The sequence below is a fragment of the Schistocerca americana genome, chromosome 1 (assembly GCF_021461395.2).
Source record: "Schistocerca americana isolate TAMUIC-IGC-003095 chromosome 1, iqSchAmer2.1, whole genome shotgun sequence".
Taxonomy (NCBI): domain Eukaryota; kingdom Metazoa; phylum Arthropoda; class Insecta; order Orthoptera; family Acrididae; genus Schistocerca; species Schistocerca americana.
Genome location: NC_060119.1, coordinates 1,229,450,865 through 1,229,472,654, shown reverse-complemented (window position 1 = coordinate 1,229,472,654; position 21,790 = coordinate 1,229,450,865). Strand labels below are relative to the sequence as shown.

Genomic DNA, 21,790 nt, shown 5'->3' with positions numbered 1-21,790 from the left:
CTCCGTAACATCCTTGTTAAACCCTACAATAGTCTCAGACTACCTTCTCCACCCAGCGGTTCCTACCCCTGTAACCGACCCCGCTGCAAAACCTGCCCCAAGCATCCCCCCCCCCCCCCCACAACCACCTACTCCACTCCCGCTACTGGTAAAACATACACAATTCAAGGCAGGGCCACATGTGAAACTACACGTCATTTATCAACTGACATGCCTGCACTGCACAGCCTTTTACATCGGCATGACAACAACTAAACTGGCTGAGCGCATGAACGGACACAGACGAACTGTCCGCCTAGGAGATGCCCAATACCCAGTAGGGGAGCATGCCATCCAGCGTAATTCTACGGACCTAGGAACCTGCTACACTGTATGTGCCATTTGGCTTCTCCCACCCAACACCAGTCCCTCTGAACTGCGGAGATGGGAACTTGCACTCCAACACATCCTTTCATCCCGCCATCCCCCCAGACTGAACCTACGTTAAACAACCTCAATCCCATTTACTCTTCAGTCTTCTCCTGTTTCCCTTTCCTCTTTAGCCATTCACGCATCTTTTCATCCTACATAGTTGTGTTTATCTTTATATTATATACCTCTTTACTTCTGTATGCATTCTCTTTGGTTTGAAGCTGGCACAGTACTTGCAGTAGAATATCTTTGGCTTCCCTCTGACAACCATGCCTCCATCCTTGCTACCCTCCCTATTTTCCTTTCCCTGTTGCTTCATAACCTGGGTTGTGAGTAACTGAATCTCCTTTCCCTTCTTCCCTTTCTTTCCCCTCTCTCCTCCCCGATGAAGGAACATTTGTTCCTTAAGCTAGGAACGTAAATTTTCGGTTCTGTTTTATGTGTATCTATCGGCTGTACTGAGCTGAGGTAAGTACTGGCCAGCCCCTCTATCTCTGTGTTAGTATTTGTTTCACATCTCATTTGAGATTTTCCATTAATCATTTAGATCACCTATATGGTCAACATCCTTCATTGTTTTGTCTCTTTTGTTAGGTATCACTTACGTCTGTCATCTTAACACTTTCTCTTCTTCAGTGTTTTATATTTACATAAATAAATATTTTCGTCACCAACTGTGCTAGTTTCATCTTCCTCCTATTATCTTGTTCCGTTTATAGTCCTGTTCTCTTTTTTATTTATTGATTTATTTATTCAACATTCCATAGTTTTAACGTTCGTTATCCGCTGTTTTCCAGCCAACAATCACTGCCAACAATCTCTTCCACACCTACCAGTATCATCCATTTCCGTCGATTTCTTGTTGCTGCCGATATTTTTGTGCCATTGGCTATATTTCTCTGCCACAAGAAAATTTTTTGGGACATTTCTGTGCCACCCGCGATCTTTTTTACGGCACGCGCGATCTTTTTTGCGGCACGCGCGATCTTTTTTTCGCCACTCGCTATCTCTGTTTTTAAGCAACGTGTGTTCTTTTCCCCTGATCTGGACATACTTGCTTGGTCTGGTCAATTTTTTCCGTATTTTTCTTATTTAGTGGTCTTCCTTTGGTATTGAACGTTACCAACACAATTTCTTTCTTTCTCGTCCTTCCCTCCGCGTTTTATTCCTTCTTATGATTACTATTTCAACTTTAGTTATTTAATTTCCCTACCCACCAGTTACCCACTATGTACCCTAATCCTATACTACATTATTTACATTCATTCCGGAAACATGCATTCACCATAGCCAAACTGCAATCCCACATACTTTTCCTCCGGTCCTGCTTAACCTTTGGAATTACCCCTAAAGGGCTTACCTTAAAAGTTCCCATCTCCGGGTGCAATTCCTCCTTCCACCAGTCTCTCCTGGACTTCCAGAACCTTCAATCCTTAGCCCTTACCCAACTTGTCCTGAATCTCTACACTACTTCATGTAACCACCACTCCCAACAGCTCCTCTCTTCAAAGTCCTCCACCTCTCAAACCCTTGCTTGGAGAACACACTCAGGAACATCATCCTAGAAGCCAGCTGCAAACTTGAGTTCCATGCCACACACCACCTGAAAAAACTATCCACAGTGCTAGTGCAACACCTAAGAAGTGGGGTCCCTCTCCCTATCCCTCACAAACACCAACCACAACAGAACCTTCAACAAACCCCCTCATAGCCAACAAACCTAGCCTAGCCACCCTACTCAGTCTCCCCATCCCAGCACATACCCCACACAGACCAAATCTCAACTATAACCACAGTCAAATGCCACATATCACCAGTCCCAATTCAGTCCTAAACCTCTCATCCAGATCCCTCTCTCCTCCAGAGACATCTGTTCTATCAAAAGGCTTAACCTTTAGCCCCACGCCTAAATTCAACCACACTGCCCTGGTAAAAGATCTCCTCTCATTCACCCGGAACCTCAACTGGAAATATCACTTCATTACCCAAACACAGCCCCCAAATACTAGACCCAGTGTTGAACCCTGTCTAGAACAGTTCCAACTGCCTTCTCAAAGGGATCCTCCTCCCCTCCCCCAAAACCATCCCTTGCAGACATTTCAGGAATTCCTCACATCCAGTGTTGCCTCCCAGTCCTTCTGGAAGAACATCCCGACAACCCCCAACATCACCCCAGCTGAATCCCGTGCCATTAAGGAGCTGAAAATAGACCCCTCTATTGTCATCCTCCCGGCGGATAAAGGCTCCACAACTGTGGTACTTGACCGTGTGGAGTATGTGGCAGAAGGACTGCGTCAACTCTCCGACACCTCAACCTACAAAGCTGTTACCCAGGATCCCATTCCCTCCATCCAAACTGAGCTGCAAAAAATCCTAAAAATCCAAGGTCCCTCACAAGGCCTCACAATGGCTTCCATAGACATACTCACTCCACCTGAGCCATGTACCCCTACCTTGTACCTATTACCCAAAATCCACAAAGAGAACCATCCTGGCCGTCCCATTGTAGCAGGCTTCAAAGCCCCAACCGAACATATCTCAGCTCTGGTAGACCAGCACCTCCAACCTATCACCCGCAGACTCCCATTCTACATCAAAGGCACAAACCACTTTCTAGAATGCCTCAAATCCATTCCCACTCCTCTCCCACCTGAAACCTTTCTTGTCACCATAGATGCTACATCCCTTTACACAAACATCCCACATACCCATGGTCTCTCTGCCGTTGAGCACTACCTCTCCCAACGCCCACCCGAAGATCTTCCAAAAACCTCGTTCCTTATCACACTTACCAACTTCATCCTCACCCATAATTACTTCACTTTTGAAGGCCAGACCTACAAACAAATCAGGGGAACGGCCATGGGAACCAGGATGGCTCCGTCCTATGCCAACCTCTTCATGGGCCGCATGGAGGAGGCTTTCCTGAAGACCCAACAGCTGCTTCCCCTGGCCTGGTATAGGTTCATAGATGACATCTTTGTGGTCTAGACTCATGGTGAAGAAACACTCCTTAATTTCCTCCATAACCTCAACTCCTTTTCGAATCTGAATTTCACCTGGTCCTTCTCCAAAACCCAAGCCACCTTCCTGGATGTTGACCTTCATCTTGTTGAAGCTCACATCCACACCTCTGTCCATATCAAACCCACAAACAAACAACAGTACCTTCACTTTGATAGCTGCCATCCTTTCCACATCAAACGCTCCCTTCCCTACAGCCTAGGTATTCGTGGCAAACGTATCTGCTCCAGTGACGAATCCCTCAACAATTACACCAATAACCTGACCAATGCTTTCCTCTCCCGCAGCTATCCTGCAGACCTTGTCCACAAACAGATTTCCGGAGCAATACATTCCTCCCTATCCAACAACAATGTTCCTACCCCCAGACCACACAGAAGCATCCCCCTTGTCACCCAATATTATCCTGGCCTCGAAAACATCAACAAATTACTCCGCCAGGGATATGACTTTCTCAAGTCAACCCCTGAAATGAGATCATCCCTTGACAAAATTCTCCCCACACCACTCAGAGTTGCCTTTCGTCACCCCCCTAACCTCCGTAACATCCTTGTTAAACCCTACAATATTCCCAGACTACCTTCTCCACCCAGCGGTTCCTACCCCTGTAACCGACCCCGCTGCAAAACCTGCCCCAAGCATCCCCCCCCCCCCCCCCCACAACCACCTACTCCAGCCCCGCTACTGGTAAAACATACACAATTCAAGGCAGGGCCACATGTGAAACTACACATCATTTATCAACTGACATGCCTGCACTGCACAGCCTTTTACATCGGCATGACAACAACTAAACTGGCTGAGCGCATGAACGGACACAGACGAACTGTCCGCCTAGGAGATGCCCAATACCCAGTAGGGGTGCATGCCCTCCAGCATAATTCTAGGGACCTAGGAACCTGCTACACCGTATGTGCCATTTGGCTTCTCCCACCCAACACCAGTCCCTCTGAACTGCGGAGATGGGAACTTGCACTCCAACACATCCTTTCATCCCGCCATCCCCCCAGACTGAACCTACGTTAAACAACCTCAATCCCATTTACTCTTCAGTCTTCTCCTCTTTCCCTTTCCTCTTTAGCCATTCACGCATCTTTTCATCCTACATAGTTGTGTTTATCTTTATACTATATACCTCTTTACTTCTGTATGCATCCTCTTTGGTTTGAAGCTGGCACAGTACTTACAGTAGAATATCTTTGGCTTCCCTCTGACAACCATGCCTCCATCCTTGCTACCCTCCCTATTTTCCTTTCCCTGTTGCTTCATAACCTGGGTTGTGAGTAACTGAATCTCCTTTCCCTTCTTCCCTTTCTTTCCCCTCTCTCCTCCCCGATGAAGGAACATTTGTTCCTTAAGCTAGGAACGTAAATTTTCGGTTCTGTTTTATGTGTATCTATCGGCTGTACTGAGCTGAGGTAAGTACTGGCCAGCCCCTCTATCTCTTTGCACATATTACATAACATGTATCTTAACCACCAGCCAATTCTGAACAATAACCACAACTGCTACACATGTCCTTCCAAAATGAGCAATTTTATATCTGATTATTGTAACCAGATAGGATTAGCCAAATGTTGTCCAAGGTGACTGAGGCCTTGTTTGTTCTCCTAACAAAATAGGAGCAGCAGGGGTAAACTCAGAAGTTTCGCATTACATTTACTGTCTTGAGAAGTTTTTATCGAGAGTCAATTTGCAATTCAGAAACAACAGAAACATTCATAAATCCAATACTACCAGAAGGGATGACTTACATTATCCGTCACTCAGCTTAAGTGTAGCACAGAAAAGAGTAAAACAACAATGTCCTGGACTTTCCACAGACGAAGGTGAGGTAGTTAGCCATAAAAATCTTTATTCTCTTACTCAGTGAACATTTGCGCATGCGTGTTTGTGTGTCTGTGTGTGTTAAAACAAGTTTGAAATCTTAGTATCTAATCAGCCCTCATATATTCTTGCATTATTACATAGGCATTTATGTAATTCATTTCTGTTTTTGAAGTAACTGTATGCTAACTGAGGCAATATTTGCACCCCAGATTACTATCACATAAACCAAGTATTACTAATGACAGACTACAATATTCAAAATATGTCTTCTTATAGTAAGGCAATAGTAATCATATTAAATAGCACTATTGTGAATCCTTGAATAATTTACAGGGCTGGAATGATGTTGGATTTCATGGATCGGATGAAATACAGACACCAAATATTGATGCTTTGGCATATCAAGGAGTTGTTTTGACTCGCCATTATACTTTGCCATCTTGCACTCCATCACGATCTGCACTACTCACTGGGCGTTACCCCATCACTACTGGTGAGTGGCAGAAAGAAGTGACATGAGCTGTTCATAGTCATGATGCTGACCATTTAAGATTTTATGTAAATAATAATGAAATTTACATAATAAATAATAAAATCCAATACAGCATACATGAATGAGAGTAACTGTAATAAAAATCTCTGTATCTGATGAGTTAAGAGGAAATTATCCTGTACCTGATAGAAATAACAGCATCCTGTAAATAATAAGCCTTTGTAAACCTAATTTTCTTCTTTCAGAGTGAATGAGGGCAAAGATTGGAAGATAACACTAGAAGAGGGAGCAATCATTGAGGGGCGGGGGCTGGATCGCAATGCATTACTTTGTGTATCATTAAGTACATTATATTCTACATCTACATAGATCTATGTTCTGCAAAACACTGCATGGTACATGGCATCAGGTACGATGCTCTGTACCAGTTATTAGGGTTTCTTCCTGTTCCATTCACTCATAGAGTGTGGGAAGAATGATTGTTTGAATGCTTCTATGGATGTAGTAATTATTCTAATCTTATCCCCACAACCCCTATGTGAGCGATAAGTAGGTCGTTGTAGTATATTCGTAGAGTCATCATTGAAAGCCAGTTCTTGAAACTTCATTAACAGACTTTCTCAGAATAGTTTATGTCTATCTTCAAGAGTCTTCCAGTTCAGTTCCTTCAGTATCTCTATGACGCTCTCCCAAGGATCAAACAAACCTGTGACCAATTGTGTTGCCCTTCTCTGTATAAGTTCTATATCCCCTGTTGGTTCTATTTGGTAGGGGTCCCACAAATTAAGCAATATTCCAGAACTGGTCCCAGGAGTGATTTGTAATCAATGTCCTTTGTGGACTGACTGCATTTCCCCAGTATTCTACTAAAAATTGAAGTCTACCACATGCTTTACACATGACTGATCCTATGTGATCATGCCATTTCTTGTCCCATGTATTAGTATGAGTTGGCCAATTCTAACAGTGCTTCATGGATATTAAACTTATAGGATACTACATTTCTTTGTTTTGTGACGTGCACAGTTTTACAATTCTGAATATTTAAAGCAGGTTGCCAATCTTTGCACCACTTTGAAATCTTATCGAGATCTGACTAAATATTTATGCAACTTCTTTCTGATAGAACTTCATTACAGATAACTGGATCATCTGCAAAAAGTCTTAGGTTACTATTAATATTCTCTACAAGGTAATTAATATTGCACCTTGAACAGCAAGGGTCCCAACACCCTTCCCTGGAGCACACCTGAGGTTACTTCTACATCTGACAAATCTTCCCATTTCATTCACGTAGGGAGTGCAGAAAGAGTAATTGCTTGAACGGCTCTGTGCGTGCGGTATATTGTAATATATTCCTTGAGTCTGTATTTATCAGCATATTACGAAATGGAGAGACTGTCATAATAAATTGGGTTTTCCAGTTGTTTATTCTCTTGTCAGGTAGCAATAAACTGACAAAAAATGTAATTACCGTACGAGGACCAAACTTGGCAGCATTAATGTCAAGGACATGGGGAAGAGAAATAATGCAGAATCAATTTAATTGAAACACTTTTAGTGTGCTACTATAGTACATCATACCATTACATACCAGTACCATTACTGCTACAAAAGGGGCTGAATATGGTGTCCATCAGTGTTGAGAAGAGTCAGCACAGCAGAACAAAGCATGGCTATAAGTATGTTGGCTACCTCTCTTGATATGCTGCGCTGGTAAACCCTGTCCTTCAGGTAGCCCCAAAATCAGATATCAAAGGGTGCGAGATAAGGCGATTGTGCTGGCCAAGGAAACGATTGGCTGATAATTCGATGATTTCCTAATGTGTTTCGGTTAAGCAGTTGAACTTCATAAGCGATGTGCAATGGGGGCCCATCTTGCATGAAAACTGCTGAGTTCAGTGTCTCTCTCTCTCTCTCTCTCTCTCTCTCTCTCTCTCTCTCTTGTAGGGCAGGTATGACATGCTGGCAAAGCATATCGCAGTAACCAGTCACACTGCACATCTTTGGTCCTTGGGCACCAACCTGTTAAAAAAAAGAATGGGCCAATGATGAATGTAGCCATGAAGCCACTCCTTCTGGTGACACATTCACCATGTACAGTGACTGGAGGTGAAGATCCCCACACTTGTCAATTCTGTGTCTTCACCTCACCTGTCAGAGAAAAATGAGCTTTGTCTGTCCATAGGATGGGCCAGGGACAGCCCTCGTCAACTTCAATCCTTGCGAGAAAGTGGAGGCAAAGTCAGCATGATGTCGTACATCATGTGGTGCAAGCTGCTGTATGATATGGATCTTGTATGGATACCATTTGAGAATAGTTCGAAAATCCTTCCATACAGTGGACCATGGGATGTTCAACTAGCATGACACAGCACGCGGCACTGCCTGACGATCAGGAATTGCTTGCAGCATTGTCTGCCATAGCAAGAATGATTTCATCAACCACCTGTGGTGCAACCAGTTGTCAGCCTGTTCCTGGAGCATTGCCCAGTTTCCAGTTGATTCAAACTTCATCATGCTCCACATAGCAGGTGGAGAGAGAAGACCCTTCCGTAATCCTTTCAGCCAGTGATATTCTTGAAGTGCAGCTCAGAATTACTGTTGTTTTGATAATAGAGCGTCACCAGTAATGCCCCTGCTCCTTTTGTCCAAGCTCAAGTTGACAAGTCAACAAGTGCACTGTGACTGGACAGGTGTGCGAGGCTGTGAATCGTGATGACTGATCATGGAACCTGGTGGCCATAGTTGGGACTGGACAGTGGTGCTGTGATGCATGGAAAGTATGCACCCCATACTCTGGACATTAATTCTACCAAGTTCGGTACTCGTACAGTAATTAGTATCCATGTTACAACATGTTAAATAGGGAAAGTCTAATTATAACCATCCGATATATACTGTATGTGTGAATATTAAATATTAGCTGTTATGTTGTAACAGAAAGTAAGTAATTATCTCATATTTGCCTGGAAATGTACTGTTTTATTTAATGTACATTCATCGTATGCATAAAATTGTACAATTCACACAACTAGATCCATGGGCAAAGAATAAATAAATAAAAAATAGAACTAGTGGGAGAGAGAGAGAGAGAGAGAGAGAGAGAGAGAGAGAGAGAGAGAGAAGGCCATGGCCCTCTCTCTTTGATGTTTATTTTCATTTATCAGCTGTAATTAAATAAAGATGATGCAACGTACCAGACGAAAGCACTGTATGTTGATAGAGACACTAACAACCACAAACACACACACAAAATTCAAGCTTTTGCAACCCACGGTTGCTTCATCAGGAAAGAGGGAAGGAGAGGGAAAGATGAAAGGATGTGGGTTTTAAGGGAGAGTGTAAGGAGTCATTCCAATCCCAGGAGCGGAAAGAGTTACCTTAGGAGGAGAAAGGGACAGGTATACACTCGCGCGCGCACACACACACACACACACACACACACACACACACACACACACACACACACACACACACACACACACACACATATCCATCTGCACATATACAGACACAAGCAGACATATTTAAAGGCAAAGAGTTTGGTCCCTTGCCTTTACATATGTCTGCTTGTGTCTGTATATGTGCGAATGGATATGTGTGTGTGCGCGCGCGAGTGTATACCTGTCCCTTTCTCCTCCTAAGGTAACTCTTTCCGCTCCTGGGATTGGAATGACTCCTTCACTCTCCCTTAAAACCCACATCCTTTCATCTTTCCCTCTCCTTCCCTCTTTCCTGTTGAAGCAACCGTGGGTTGCGAAAGCTTGAATTTTGTGTGTGTGTTTGTGGTTGTTAGTGTCTCTATCAACATACCAACGCTTTCGTCTGGTAAGTTACATCATCTTTGTTTTTAGATATATTTTTCCCACGTGGAATGTTTCCCTCTATTATATAAATATATCATTAAATAATTTAAAAATAGTGTGTTGACACAATTTTAATTTTGAAGCTTTTAAGAACTATAAATTTATTATTAATAATTAATGTAAGAAGTTAGTCATCCTACATTTTAAAGTATATCAAGGGAATTCATGACAGTTCTGGCATGTAAAAGCTGCATTCTTAATAATGGCTGTGTAACTCATTTACTTACTAATAAGAGCACATTGCAACTTTTCTTCATTTTTAGGAATGCAAGGTTATCCACTACGAGCAGGTGAATCACGTGGTGTACCACTATCTGTACAACTTCTTCCTGAGCATTTCAAAAGAATTGGTTACGCAACACATGCCATTGGGAAGTGGCATATTGGCAGCCATAAATCAAATTTCACTCCCACATACCGAGGATTTGACTCACATTTTGGTTACTGGTATGGATACATTGGGTATCATAACCATTCCATAGAACAAGAGGTACAAAATCAATTACTTATTAAGACAGATAACTTTTTCAATCTATAGCAAATTTTTCTCTGTAAATGTCATTTGGTAAAATCATAACGTATTTTTCACTGCTGAAACATGACCATATCAGTTTTACACTGGGAGTTCAGCAATTTAAGGCATAACCGACCATGTACAATGTACAAAGATGTCAAAAGTATATATTAAATATGTAAGTGGCTCTGTGAACAAAATAATGAGAAACAAAGGCCGATACTCACTGTAAAGATGACATGGTGACTTCCAGGCAGGCACAACAAAAAGGCTGCTAAACATTTAGCTTTTGGCAAAAGCCTTCTTCAGAAAAGACAACACACATGCATCCACACAAGCAAGGTGCACACCTCATGCACACATGACTGCTACCTCTGGTTGCTCTGGCCATAAGGCAACAATTACATTGAACAAAAGCAGCAATCTGGAGTAGGGCAGGAAAAGGGGAGGGATAGCAGGGTACGGGTAGGAGGAGAGAAGAGTGTTGTCTAGTGGAGCGCACAGGGACTAGATGGTGGTGGCAGATCCACACTGCCAGGTGCAGCATTGAGAGGCAGTGGGATTGGGAGGAGGGGGGTGGGGGGGGGGGGTGGAGAAGAAAAACAGAGAAGCAGAAAAGGTCTGTGGGTACATTTGCACAAAGCTGTGCTCAATGAGAGTGAGGGTATGTGAATCAGGAGTAGGTGATATGACAGAGAGGGCAGAAACTGTTTCGTGGAAGGTTTGGGGACAATAGATCACTGTAGGTTGAGGCCGGGATAATTTTGGAAGTGGAGAATGTGTTGTAAGGGTGACTCTCATCTACACAGTTCAGAAAAACTGGTGGTGGAGGGGAGGGTCCAGATGGCCTGGTTTGTGAAGCAGCCATTTAAATCAAGCATGTTATGTTCAGCTGCATATTGTGCCACAGGGTGGTCCATTATGGTCCTGCCCATGTTTTGGTAGTAGACATTCATCCTGGCGGACAGCTGGTTGGTGGTCATATAAATATAAAAATCTGTGCAACAATTTCAGCATAGCTGGAATATGACATGGCTGCTTTGACAGGTGGCCCGACCTCTGATAGGATAGGATAGGCCTGTGACAGGAAAGGAATAGGAAGTGCTGGGTGGATGGATTGGGCAAGTCTTCCATGGAGTTATGATTCCTGTGGCAAGGGCTTGGAGTTAGAAGTGGCATAGGAATGGACTATAATGTTATGAAGGTTGTGTGGATGATGGAACACCACTTTAGGAGAGATGGGGAGGATCTTGATAAGGATGTTCCTTATTTCAAGGCATATTGATAGATAATCAAAGCTCTGACGAAGAATGTAGTTGGTTTCTTCTGGTCTAAAAGGGGGTACTCCTTTGTAGCTGGTTCTTTGGGGTCGTGGGAGCATTGGGGGTGCATTCACATTGTATACTTACTCTGCTGCAGTCATTGCAGAGTGTTTTATATTGCTATCACTACCAACCAACTGTCCACCAGGATGAATGGCCACCACCAAACTGTGGGCAAAAGCGAAGTGGACCACCCTGTGGCACAACATGCAGCTGAAGATGATGTGCTTGATTTCAATGACTGCTTCACAGTCCTGACCATCTGGATCCTCCCCTCCACCATCAGTTTTTAAGAACTGCAAAGATGAGAGTTATTCATTACAACATATTTTCCAGTCCCAAAAGTAGTCTGGTCTCAGCCTATGATAACCTCCTTTCCTCACACTCTCCACCACAGTTTCTGCTTCCACTGTCCTATCACATCCTTCCAATTCACATCCCCACACACACATTGTTTGCCTTTCTCTGCCACTACACTAACCAGTCTTTTCCCCTTCTCTGCTCCTCTCCTTTTCTGCTCTATATTGTTCCTCCTTCCACCCCCCCCCCCCCCCCCCTTTCAGCCCCCAACCTCCTTGCATTGTGCCTGCAACTTTGTTGTGCTACCATCTACTCCCTACATGTTCCACCAGACAGCACTTTTCTCTCCCCTCATCATCTGTATCCTACTATCCCTCTCCATCCTCCCCCCCCCCCCCCCCAGTCCAGACTGCTGCTTTCATTCCATGTAAATGTTGCCTTCTGGCTGGAGATAGTGTTCATGTGTGTGTGAGGTGTGCTTCCTTGTGAGAATGTGTGCATGTTTTCTTTTCTAAAGTAGACTTTGGCCAAAAGCTAAATGTGTAACAGTCTTTTTGTTGTACCTCTCTGCATCTCAACGTGTCAACTTTATGGTGAGTAACAGTTATCCTTTTCATAATATTGTAGGGCCCGCTACTCACGTCGACTGCTGTGTCCGCACACATTACTTCGGTTCAAGCCATCTATAGATACAGTTGTGTCGCAAATTCAATGACTGCACGGCAACAAATGAATGGCATAAACCACCAAGTTTCAATCCACCACTTGGGGTGCTGAATAATGTTGTTGGCTACTTCTTGGAGTTACAACTTTTGCTTTTATGTTTATTCTGTTCCTTGGTTACTGTTTTTGTTGTTTACAAGCTACCTATAGCAACTGTGCTTCTTTTTCTGTAATACCAAGCAATAAACCATTCAAGTATATTCTCAGTGTGTGTTTTAATATGTATTAAGTACGGGTAGCTCTCCACTATGAAAATATACCTGTCAGTGGTGACCCCGACATTATCCGCTCTGAGTAAACCGGTCCTGCGACAAAATTGATTACAAAATGGAATCACCTGCAGTATCGAGACTGGCTGTTAGCCTCCCACCACTTTGGACACACAATCCAGTTCTATGTTTTGCTCAGGTCGAGACCGGCTTTTACTGTGCCGGAATTACAGCTGATGCGACTAAGTTTGCATTCATAGTGAATCAGCACGAGCAACACTACGCTTCCAAAGTTCAAGATATAATCATGGCACCATCGACGGAGAGTGCGTATGAAAGATTAAAGACTGAGCTTATTCTTAGAGATGCAGCATTGCAGGAATACTGTATCAGACAAGTGCTGAGTCAGGGAAGATATAGGTGAAAGAAAACAATCTCAGTACCTGTGTCACCTTTGCGGAAGGTGGACATCTGAACAGTGCCCCACAACCTTGCACGTATGCTATGGAGTAGCCGTCTGCCACCACAGGTAAAGGCGATCATCGCATTGCAGACAGAGATGTCCCTGGATGCTGTTGTGGAACTGGCCAACTGCATTCAAGTTGCCATCGCTCCGGACCAATAGGTTACTACTGTGACAATGTCTGGTAGTGTCGCGTCCATGGCCCTTCTCATTCCATGTGGAGATTATAGTGCTCTGTCTGCCAAAGTCGATGCATTGAGCGACAGATTGGCACACTGTTGTCACAAGGAGGTCCTACTCGCTACAGAGGACATAGCTGCAAACAGTCTAGGAGCCATTCCTCGACTCACTCTGTACCAGATGCTGGTCCGACCACTTGTAGGTACCACAGAAGATTTGGTGAGCAGGCTAAAAAGTGCACTAGCCACCATGCCTACCCAAGTGCAAACGGCGGTCGGACGTAGGTGCCACCAACTGCTTAACTACATCCCAGTGCCTATTCATTACTGACAGGGTAACAGGCCGGAAGTATTTAATAGACACAGGGTCTGACCTTAGTATCCTGCCCAGAGTGTCACTGCACTGTTGCAGGCCACCCACTGCATTTAGCTTGTCTGCCACAAATAATTCAGCAATTTCAGCGTATGGCACGCGGTGTGAAGAATTGAATTTGCGACTCCGCCATCAGTTCACATGGCACTTTACTGTAGCAGACATGGCCGAAGCAAAAATCGGTGCCAATTTATTAGCTCACTATCTGCTCCTACTGGATGTAGCGAATTCCCATGTAATAGTCAATGTTACTGGACTTACAACCACTGGGTACCATCGTGATGCCAGAACATACAGCATCAAGGTTATACAGGTTGCAGATGAGGAATGCTATTTATTGGTCTAAATTCTCTCTAAAACTGTACAACTTTTAATTGAAATCATCAAGATTGCTGTGTTAAACAATGTAAACATCTATGTTCTGACTGTTGAATCTATACAAACCTTGACAGTTCTATTACATATTTTGTGAGGATTAGTAACCTTATGAAGCAATAAAGGTGTTATACAATAGATTTACATATTTTAGTTCTATCATTCAGTAGAACTTGATTAACTATGACAAAGGTTGCCTGACAACGTGGCAAATCCAAGACTTTGTTGCAGGTGGAGAAGAGCAACAGCAAACAGATACTCACAGACCTTCAACATCGAAGCTGAGTATAATTTTTGTGACCTGTTAAAGTTGTTATATTTGACAACTGGAATAAATTAATACTGGTTCCTTTTAATGATTCCCCCACTTAGATGAAATATCGCTGAAGGGTTCAAAGAAAATTTGAGTCACATTTTGAACAGGTACCCAACTCATACAATTATAGTTGGAGATGACTTCAATTTACCCTCAGTATGTTGGCAAAAATACATGTTCATGGTCAGTGTTAGGCATAAAACAATATCTGAAATTGTACTAAATGCATTCTATGAAAATTATTTTGAGCAGTTAGTTCAGGAACTCGCATAAAGCGTACATTGTTGCAATAACACACTAGAGCTCTTGGAAACAAAGAATCATTAGCAAATAGAAAGTCTATTTTTTCCAAATGCATTGTCTTTCAGTCAGCAGCCACTTAGGTTATATCCTCAGTGAAGATGCCTTTAAACACCTCCTCATTGCTGCAGATGTCAAGCCAACATAAACATGATGTAGGTGTTTTATTGGCTGTACAGTGAATGTGGAGAAGTGCCCTATTTCGTTATGGTGTCCTTTGATTTTCCAACGCTCATTTGCAACCTATTCAGTGATCTCTGTGCAGTCCAGAATCCTGGTAAGGGCAGATGCTGACTGTGAAAAGCTCTTGGTAGCATATGTCCATGCAGTGGGTGTTATTAATTTTTCCCAATTTTCTTCTTTTTGACATTTGTGGGTACAGTCAGGCATATGTCAAGAGGAGCAATGCTTGCCATGTAGTACAATTTATCCAGTAATTAGCCCTGCAGTTTCATGAAGGTTTGTGTCTACTTATTTTGTGTGGGCACAGTTGTACGACGCCTAACAGTATCATCAGCCGAGAAAAAGATGCCATAGCAGAAGTAACTGCCTCAGGTTGGGCAACCTGATTGCTACCAACAAGTTTCTAGGTGACATTGTTCAGGCAGACACCTTATGTCTGGTATAATGGCAGTGCTGCCCGTAAGTGAGTGAACTGTCTAAGATAACTCCTAGACATCTGCTTGTATAGCAATGCCCAAGCTCAAAGCCTTCTCAAATCATTTTCAGTTTTCTTCCTGCCTATCTGTTTTGTAAGTGGAAAGTACAGACCTGTGTTCTGTGTCAGTCTGGCTTCAGGTGGTTCTTGTGACAGTAATCAGAAAATGTTCCCAGAGCTCTTGTCAACACTTTTTCTCTTCTTCAAAATTTTCTGTCAGTACTGTCAAAGCAAGGTTGTCAATATGTATGAAATTTCTGCATGGCTTAGATGTTGGCTGATCATTTGTGTAAATGTTGAAGAGCACTGGTGGTAAAACACTCCCTTGGGGTAGAGCATTTCTTTGGTTACTCTTTGGTTTATATTTCTTTGGTTGGATTTTAATTTCGATCATAGTTCCATTTGTAGTGAATTGTTACAATGCATATACCGTACATTCATAAAATATCAAAATTCTTTATTAAGCTGTAACTTTTTAAATATTATTGTCCAGGATATAATTTACATGTAGCTGAAACTAATAGTATAAATATTTTTTGTTAAAATATTTTCTTCAAGGGAATATTCATAACTGAAGACACATGAAAACCATGTGAACATAAAAATCTAATACCACTAACTGTCATTTGTTTTAGGATTGATCTACCTCATTTGGGAGACACCTTTTTCTGCTGTGTAAAGAACATCATCTTTTTAAAAAAAAATTATAGTTCAGTAAATATTATTATTCAATATTATTGTTGCACAGTCATTTAGATTCTAGAATGTAAACTTTTCAAGAACCCAGTGTTACTGTTGAGTAATCATAATTTTTGTATATCCAAATGTATGCTTTTATTATCAATATTTTGTAGTTGGTATTAAAGTGTTTCAAAGATAAAATTTGAATTTATAGAAAATCATTAAAAGTTTTGCTGGAACACAAGGAGAAAACTGCACATATGAAAACAGAACTTAATATTAATTACGAATATATAAAACAAAAAGTGGTCTCTCATGAGTGTACATTTTGGGTGTTCACAAATTTTTAGCTTCAGATACAAGGTGAGGGTGTGAAATTAGTAGCATCTGTTGTATAAAAATTATGCTTATCAACATATTTATACAAATACAGCCACTACCAATCATAAAAATAACTGTAATAATAATAAGAGTAATAATAATAGCAATACACAATATTTATTACCAGATAGCCAGAATTAAAATTTTTAACAGAACAACGACTAGCTGATCAGATCCGTGTAATAATGAAAAATAACAGGATACCCCAGTCAGAATTAGAAAACATCAAACAACAAATACTGGAGCAAAAAAATGTGCAATCAGAAGAAGAAAATACAGTAATGGACTCAAACATCCCAGAGTAAACAAACAAAGAACAACACGCATCAGTTAAACAATCAGAGGAAAACAAAATCTTAAGACAGCCACCAGAACAAGCACAAATAGAACACGAAGTGGCACACATGTTAGATATAGAAGAAAAATTTCAGCTGACATATATAGAATAAAAAGACACAAATACAGACATTAGACCATTCTTGAATAGGCCACCAAATAATCCACAAGTCGAAACAACAATAACAACTATCAACACAATCATACACAACAAAATAAATGAAAATACGACTATGGAAGAGTTACAACTACTGGTTTATATAGGAGCACTCACTACACTAAATATACACACTACGCAGAGATCAGAACCAACCAACACACAGAAGAAACCCACAAAACCAGCATGGCAACACAGGCTACGGATCAGATTAGAAAAACTGAGAAAAGACATTGGACAGTTAATACAATTTATAAGAAATGAAATATCAGACAAAAAACAAAAAAAGTTAGGTAAAATCTCACAACAAGAAGCGATATAGCAATTAGATGAAAAGAAGCAAAATTTACAAGCATTGGCCAAACGAAAAGAGATTTTACCAGACAATAGATAACACACACATTAAGATAGACAATCCACCAAACATAACAGACATGGAACACTTCTGGAGCAACATATGGTCAAACCCGGTACAACATAACAGACATGCACGGTGGATACAAGCAGAAACAGACATATACAACATGATATCACAAATGCCTGAAGTGATAATTTTGCAACATGAAGTCACCTGAGCAATTAATTCTACACACAATTGGAAAGCCTCTGGAAAAGATAAAACAGCAAATTTCTGGCTAAAGAAGTTCACCTCAACACATTCACATCTAACTAGATTATTTAACAGCTACATTGCAGACCCATACACAGTTCCCGATACACTTACACAAGGAATAACTTACCTGAAACCTAAAGATCAAGCAGACACAGCAAACCCAGCAAAATATCGCCCCTTAACATGCCTACCAACAATATACAAAGTAGAATGAAATTTTCACTCTACAGCGGAGTGTGCGCTGATAAGAAATTTCCTGGCAGATTAAAACTGTGTGCCGGACCAAGACTCGAACTCGGGACCTTTGCCTTTCGCGGGCAAGTGCTCTACCGACTGAGCTAACCAAGCACGACTCACGACCCGTCCTCATAGCTTTACTTCTGCCAGTACCTCGTCTCCTACCTTCCAAACTTTACAGAAGCTCTCCTGCGATCCTTGCAGAACTAGTACTCCTGAAAGAAAGGATATTGCGGAGACATGGCTTAGCCACAGCGTGGGTGATGTGTCTAGAATGAAATTTTCACTCTACCGCGAAAGGCAAAGGTCCCGAGTTCGAGTCTCGGTCCGGCACACAGTTTTAATCTGCCAGGAAGTTTCAATATACAAAATATTAACTTCAGTCATTACACAGAAATTAATGACACATAGAACACAGAACAAAATTATAAATGAAGAACAAAAAGGCTGCTGCAAAGGAGCACGAGGATGTAAAGAGTAACTGATAATAGATGCAGAGGTGACATATCAAGCTAAAACTAAACAAAGGTCGCTACACTACGCATACATTGATTACCAGAAAGCTTTTGATAGTGTACCCCACTCATGGTTACTACAAATATTGGAAATATACAAAGTAGATCCTAAATTGATACAGTTCCTAAACATAGTTATGAAAAATTGGAAAACCACACTTAATATCCAAACAAATTCAAATAATATCACATCACAGCCAATACAGATTAAGCATGGAATATACCAAGGAGACTCATTAAGTCCTTTCTGGTTCTGCTTTGCTCTGAACTCACTATCCAACATGCTAAATAATACAAATTACGGATATAATATTACTGGAAGATACCAACACAAAATCACACATTTGCTATACATGGATGACCTAAAACTACTGGCAGCAACAAATCAACAACTCAACCAATTACTAAAGATAACAGAAGTATTCAGCAGTGATATAAATATGGCTTTTGGAACAGACAAATGTAAGAAAAATAGCATAGTCAAGGGAAAACACACTAAACAAGAAGATTACACATTTGATAACCACAGTGACTGCATAGAAGCGATGAAAAAAACAGATGCCTATAAATATCTAGGATGCAGACAAAAAATAGGAATAGATAATACAACTATTAAAGAAGAACTAAAAGAAAAATATAGACAAAGACTAACAAAAATACTGAAAACAGAATTGACAGCAAGAAACAAGACAAAAGCTATAAATACCTATGCTATACCAATATTGACCTACTCATTTGGAGAAGTGAAATGGAGTAACACAGACCTAGAAGCACTCAATACACGATCACAATGCCACAAATATAAGGTACATCACATACATTCAGCAACAGAAAGATTCACATTAAGCAGAAAGTAAGGAGGAAGGGGATTTATCGACATAAAAAACCTACATTATGGACAGGTAGACAATTTAAGAAAATACTTTATAGAACGAGCAGAAACTAGCAAAATACACAAGGCAATCACTCATATAAATACATTGGCTACACCATTGCAATTTCATAACCACTTCTACAACCCTTTAGATCACATAACAGCAACAGATACGAAGAAAGTAAATTGGAAAAAGAAAACACTACATGGCAAGCACCCTTATCATCTAACACAGCCACACATCAATCAAGACGCATCCAACACATGGCTAAGAAAAGGCAATATATATAGTGAGACGGAAGGATTCATGATTGCAATACGGGATCAAACAATAAATACCAGATCTTACAGCAAGTATATTACTAAAGATCCCAATACCACAACAGATAAATGCATACTTTGCAAACAATAAATAGAAACAGTAGATCACATCACAAGCGGATGTACAATACGAGCAAATACAGAATACACTAGAAGACATGACAATGTAGCAAAAATAATACATCTACAACTTGCCATACAACATAAACTAATAAAACAACATGTTCCCACATACAAGTATGCACCACAAAATGTACTGGAGAACGATGAATACAAATTATACTGGAACAGAACCATTATAACAGATAAAACAACACCACATATCAAACCTGACATCAAAGTTACCAAGAAAAAGAAGAAATTAACACAACTAATCGAAATATCCATACCCAATACAGCAAATATACAGAAGAAAACAGGAGAAAAAATTGAAAAATACATCCAACTGGCTGAGCAAGTCAAGGACATGTGGCTTCAGGATAAAGTTGACATTATACCAATTGTACTATCAACTACACGAGTTATACCACACAATATCCACCATACATCAACACAATACAGCTACATCCAAACATATATATACAACTACAGAAATCTGTAATTATTGATACGTGTTCAATAACCCGAAAGTTCCTAAATGCAATGTAAAATATACCGTACAGTTAAAAGGAAGTCACGCTCGATCAAGGTCCATGTCACTTTCAATTTTTAACCAGACATAACGTTTGAGAAAGGAAAGATAATAATAATATGCATAACTTGTCCAAAAAACGAAAGGATTGTTTTTGTAGAACTTTGTTGTTTGGTACATAATTAAGTACAGTTTAGGGATAGAACAAAATAACATTTAAACTTTTATAACTCTCCATTTGTCATTTTTGTGTAAGTGGGAATTTTTGGGTTTTTTTATATTTTTTTGGACAAATGTGCAAGATCCCCAACACATGTAGTAGTTAACAAATAAACTTCCAGGCTGAAAATCAGACATTCTTTTATTGCACCCACACAACAACTTACACTTATCATACAATTTTTTGTTAAATGTTCGTTTGTAGTCATGCTTATTTGATTTTGTCACTTTCTCCATCAACAGACCTGGTCTGGAATGCCCTAGCTTCTTTGTGGCTAACTTTTCCTGGTAATTTTCTTTTCCGTTAGTGCCTAATACAGATTCAACAGCATTCATGTTGACACTGCACACGGAAGCTAATTCATGCATAGTAAACAACCAACTCCAAACACAAACCACCATTTGTGGAAATGATTAAATTCAAGTAGAACTATCTACCAACACAGGCAATTGACTGAAATATAAATGAGGCACTGAGAACCATAAGGGTCAAAAGCACACCACTGTCAATCCCTCATTTAAGTGAATATCAGGGAAACCTGTGAGACAGCTTTTCGTGAATGTTCATATACACAATGTGGGCCTGCAGCACAGATAACTCTGACCCACCACAAGATCAACAGTTGTCAGAAGCATGACTAAATGGCACAGTCTTGCAATAATTGATGATGATGTGTTTTGTGGTTCTCAGTGTCTCAAATGGAGTACCATATGATAAAATCCAAAACGTAGTGTACTGCTGTAAATCTTTCAGAATCTCACAAAATAGGTTTTCTGTCAGTATAACATATACTGCAATTCAATCTAATTTTACCATATAGTGAGTGAATTGACGTATCTGAGGAGCATGCTACCTTCTAGCACTATTTATGCCAAGCGAATGGGGATAAAAGTCTGCTGCAGTGTGCTAGCACCTGGTGGCACTGAGGTAAACTTGTTATTGAGTGAGAAGGGATAGCTCTGCATGACATGAAACATGTATATTGTTTATCAAATCAGTATGTATTTGCCCCATAAGACAGTTATGCTACGCCAGTTCCACATGCACAGAAGCTCCTTAAAATGAGCACAACTGAAGTTTTGCTCGCAATCCTATGCCAAGATTCATGAAGTCACAGGAGAAGCAATGTAGCACAGTGAAGTAGATTTAGAACATGTACTTTATATTACTGCATCTACATTACATTTAACAGTGTTCAAAGAAAAATAACCAATAAATACGCAAGATGTCAAAAGTCAGGGTGTTCACGTGCTCTTGTGGTCTTATACAACAGCCAACACTGAAAATATATAAATAATAAACAGAATAACTTCATTGCCAGTGTTTATATGTATTACCTGTCATTCCTGTCTTTTAAGTTGTTTATGAGTATTTAATAGCTTTATATTACTCTGTTAGTGTTTAAATGGGCACTGTGAACAATGTTACAGTAATGCACCATGAAAGAAATGTATAAAGTTCTGGT

The 21,790-nt window shown here is 40.8% G+C and overlaps 1 protein-coding gene across 2 annotated transcripts in view; it reads left to right on the top strand.

The window, feature by feature from the left end:
- The window catches only part of LOC124619985 (arylsulfatase B-like), a 136,179-nt gene that overhangs the window by 68,355 nt on the left and 46,034 nt on the right, over positions 1–21,790 (top strand). For both annotated transcript variants that reach the window (XM_047146659.1, XM_047146651.1), the window contains 2 exons: positions 5,599–5,758; positions 9,891–10,117. In XM_047146659.1, coding sequence (XP_047002615.1) covers positions 9,893–10,117 — 225 coding nt within the window. In that variant the 5' untranslated portion in view covers positions 5,599–5,758; positions 9,891–9,892. The remainder of the gene's footprint in view (positions 1–5,598; positions 5,759–9,890; positions 10,118–21,790) is intronic.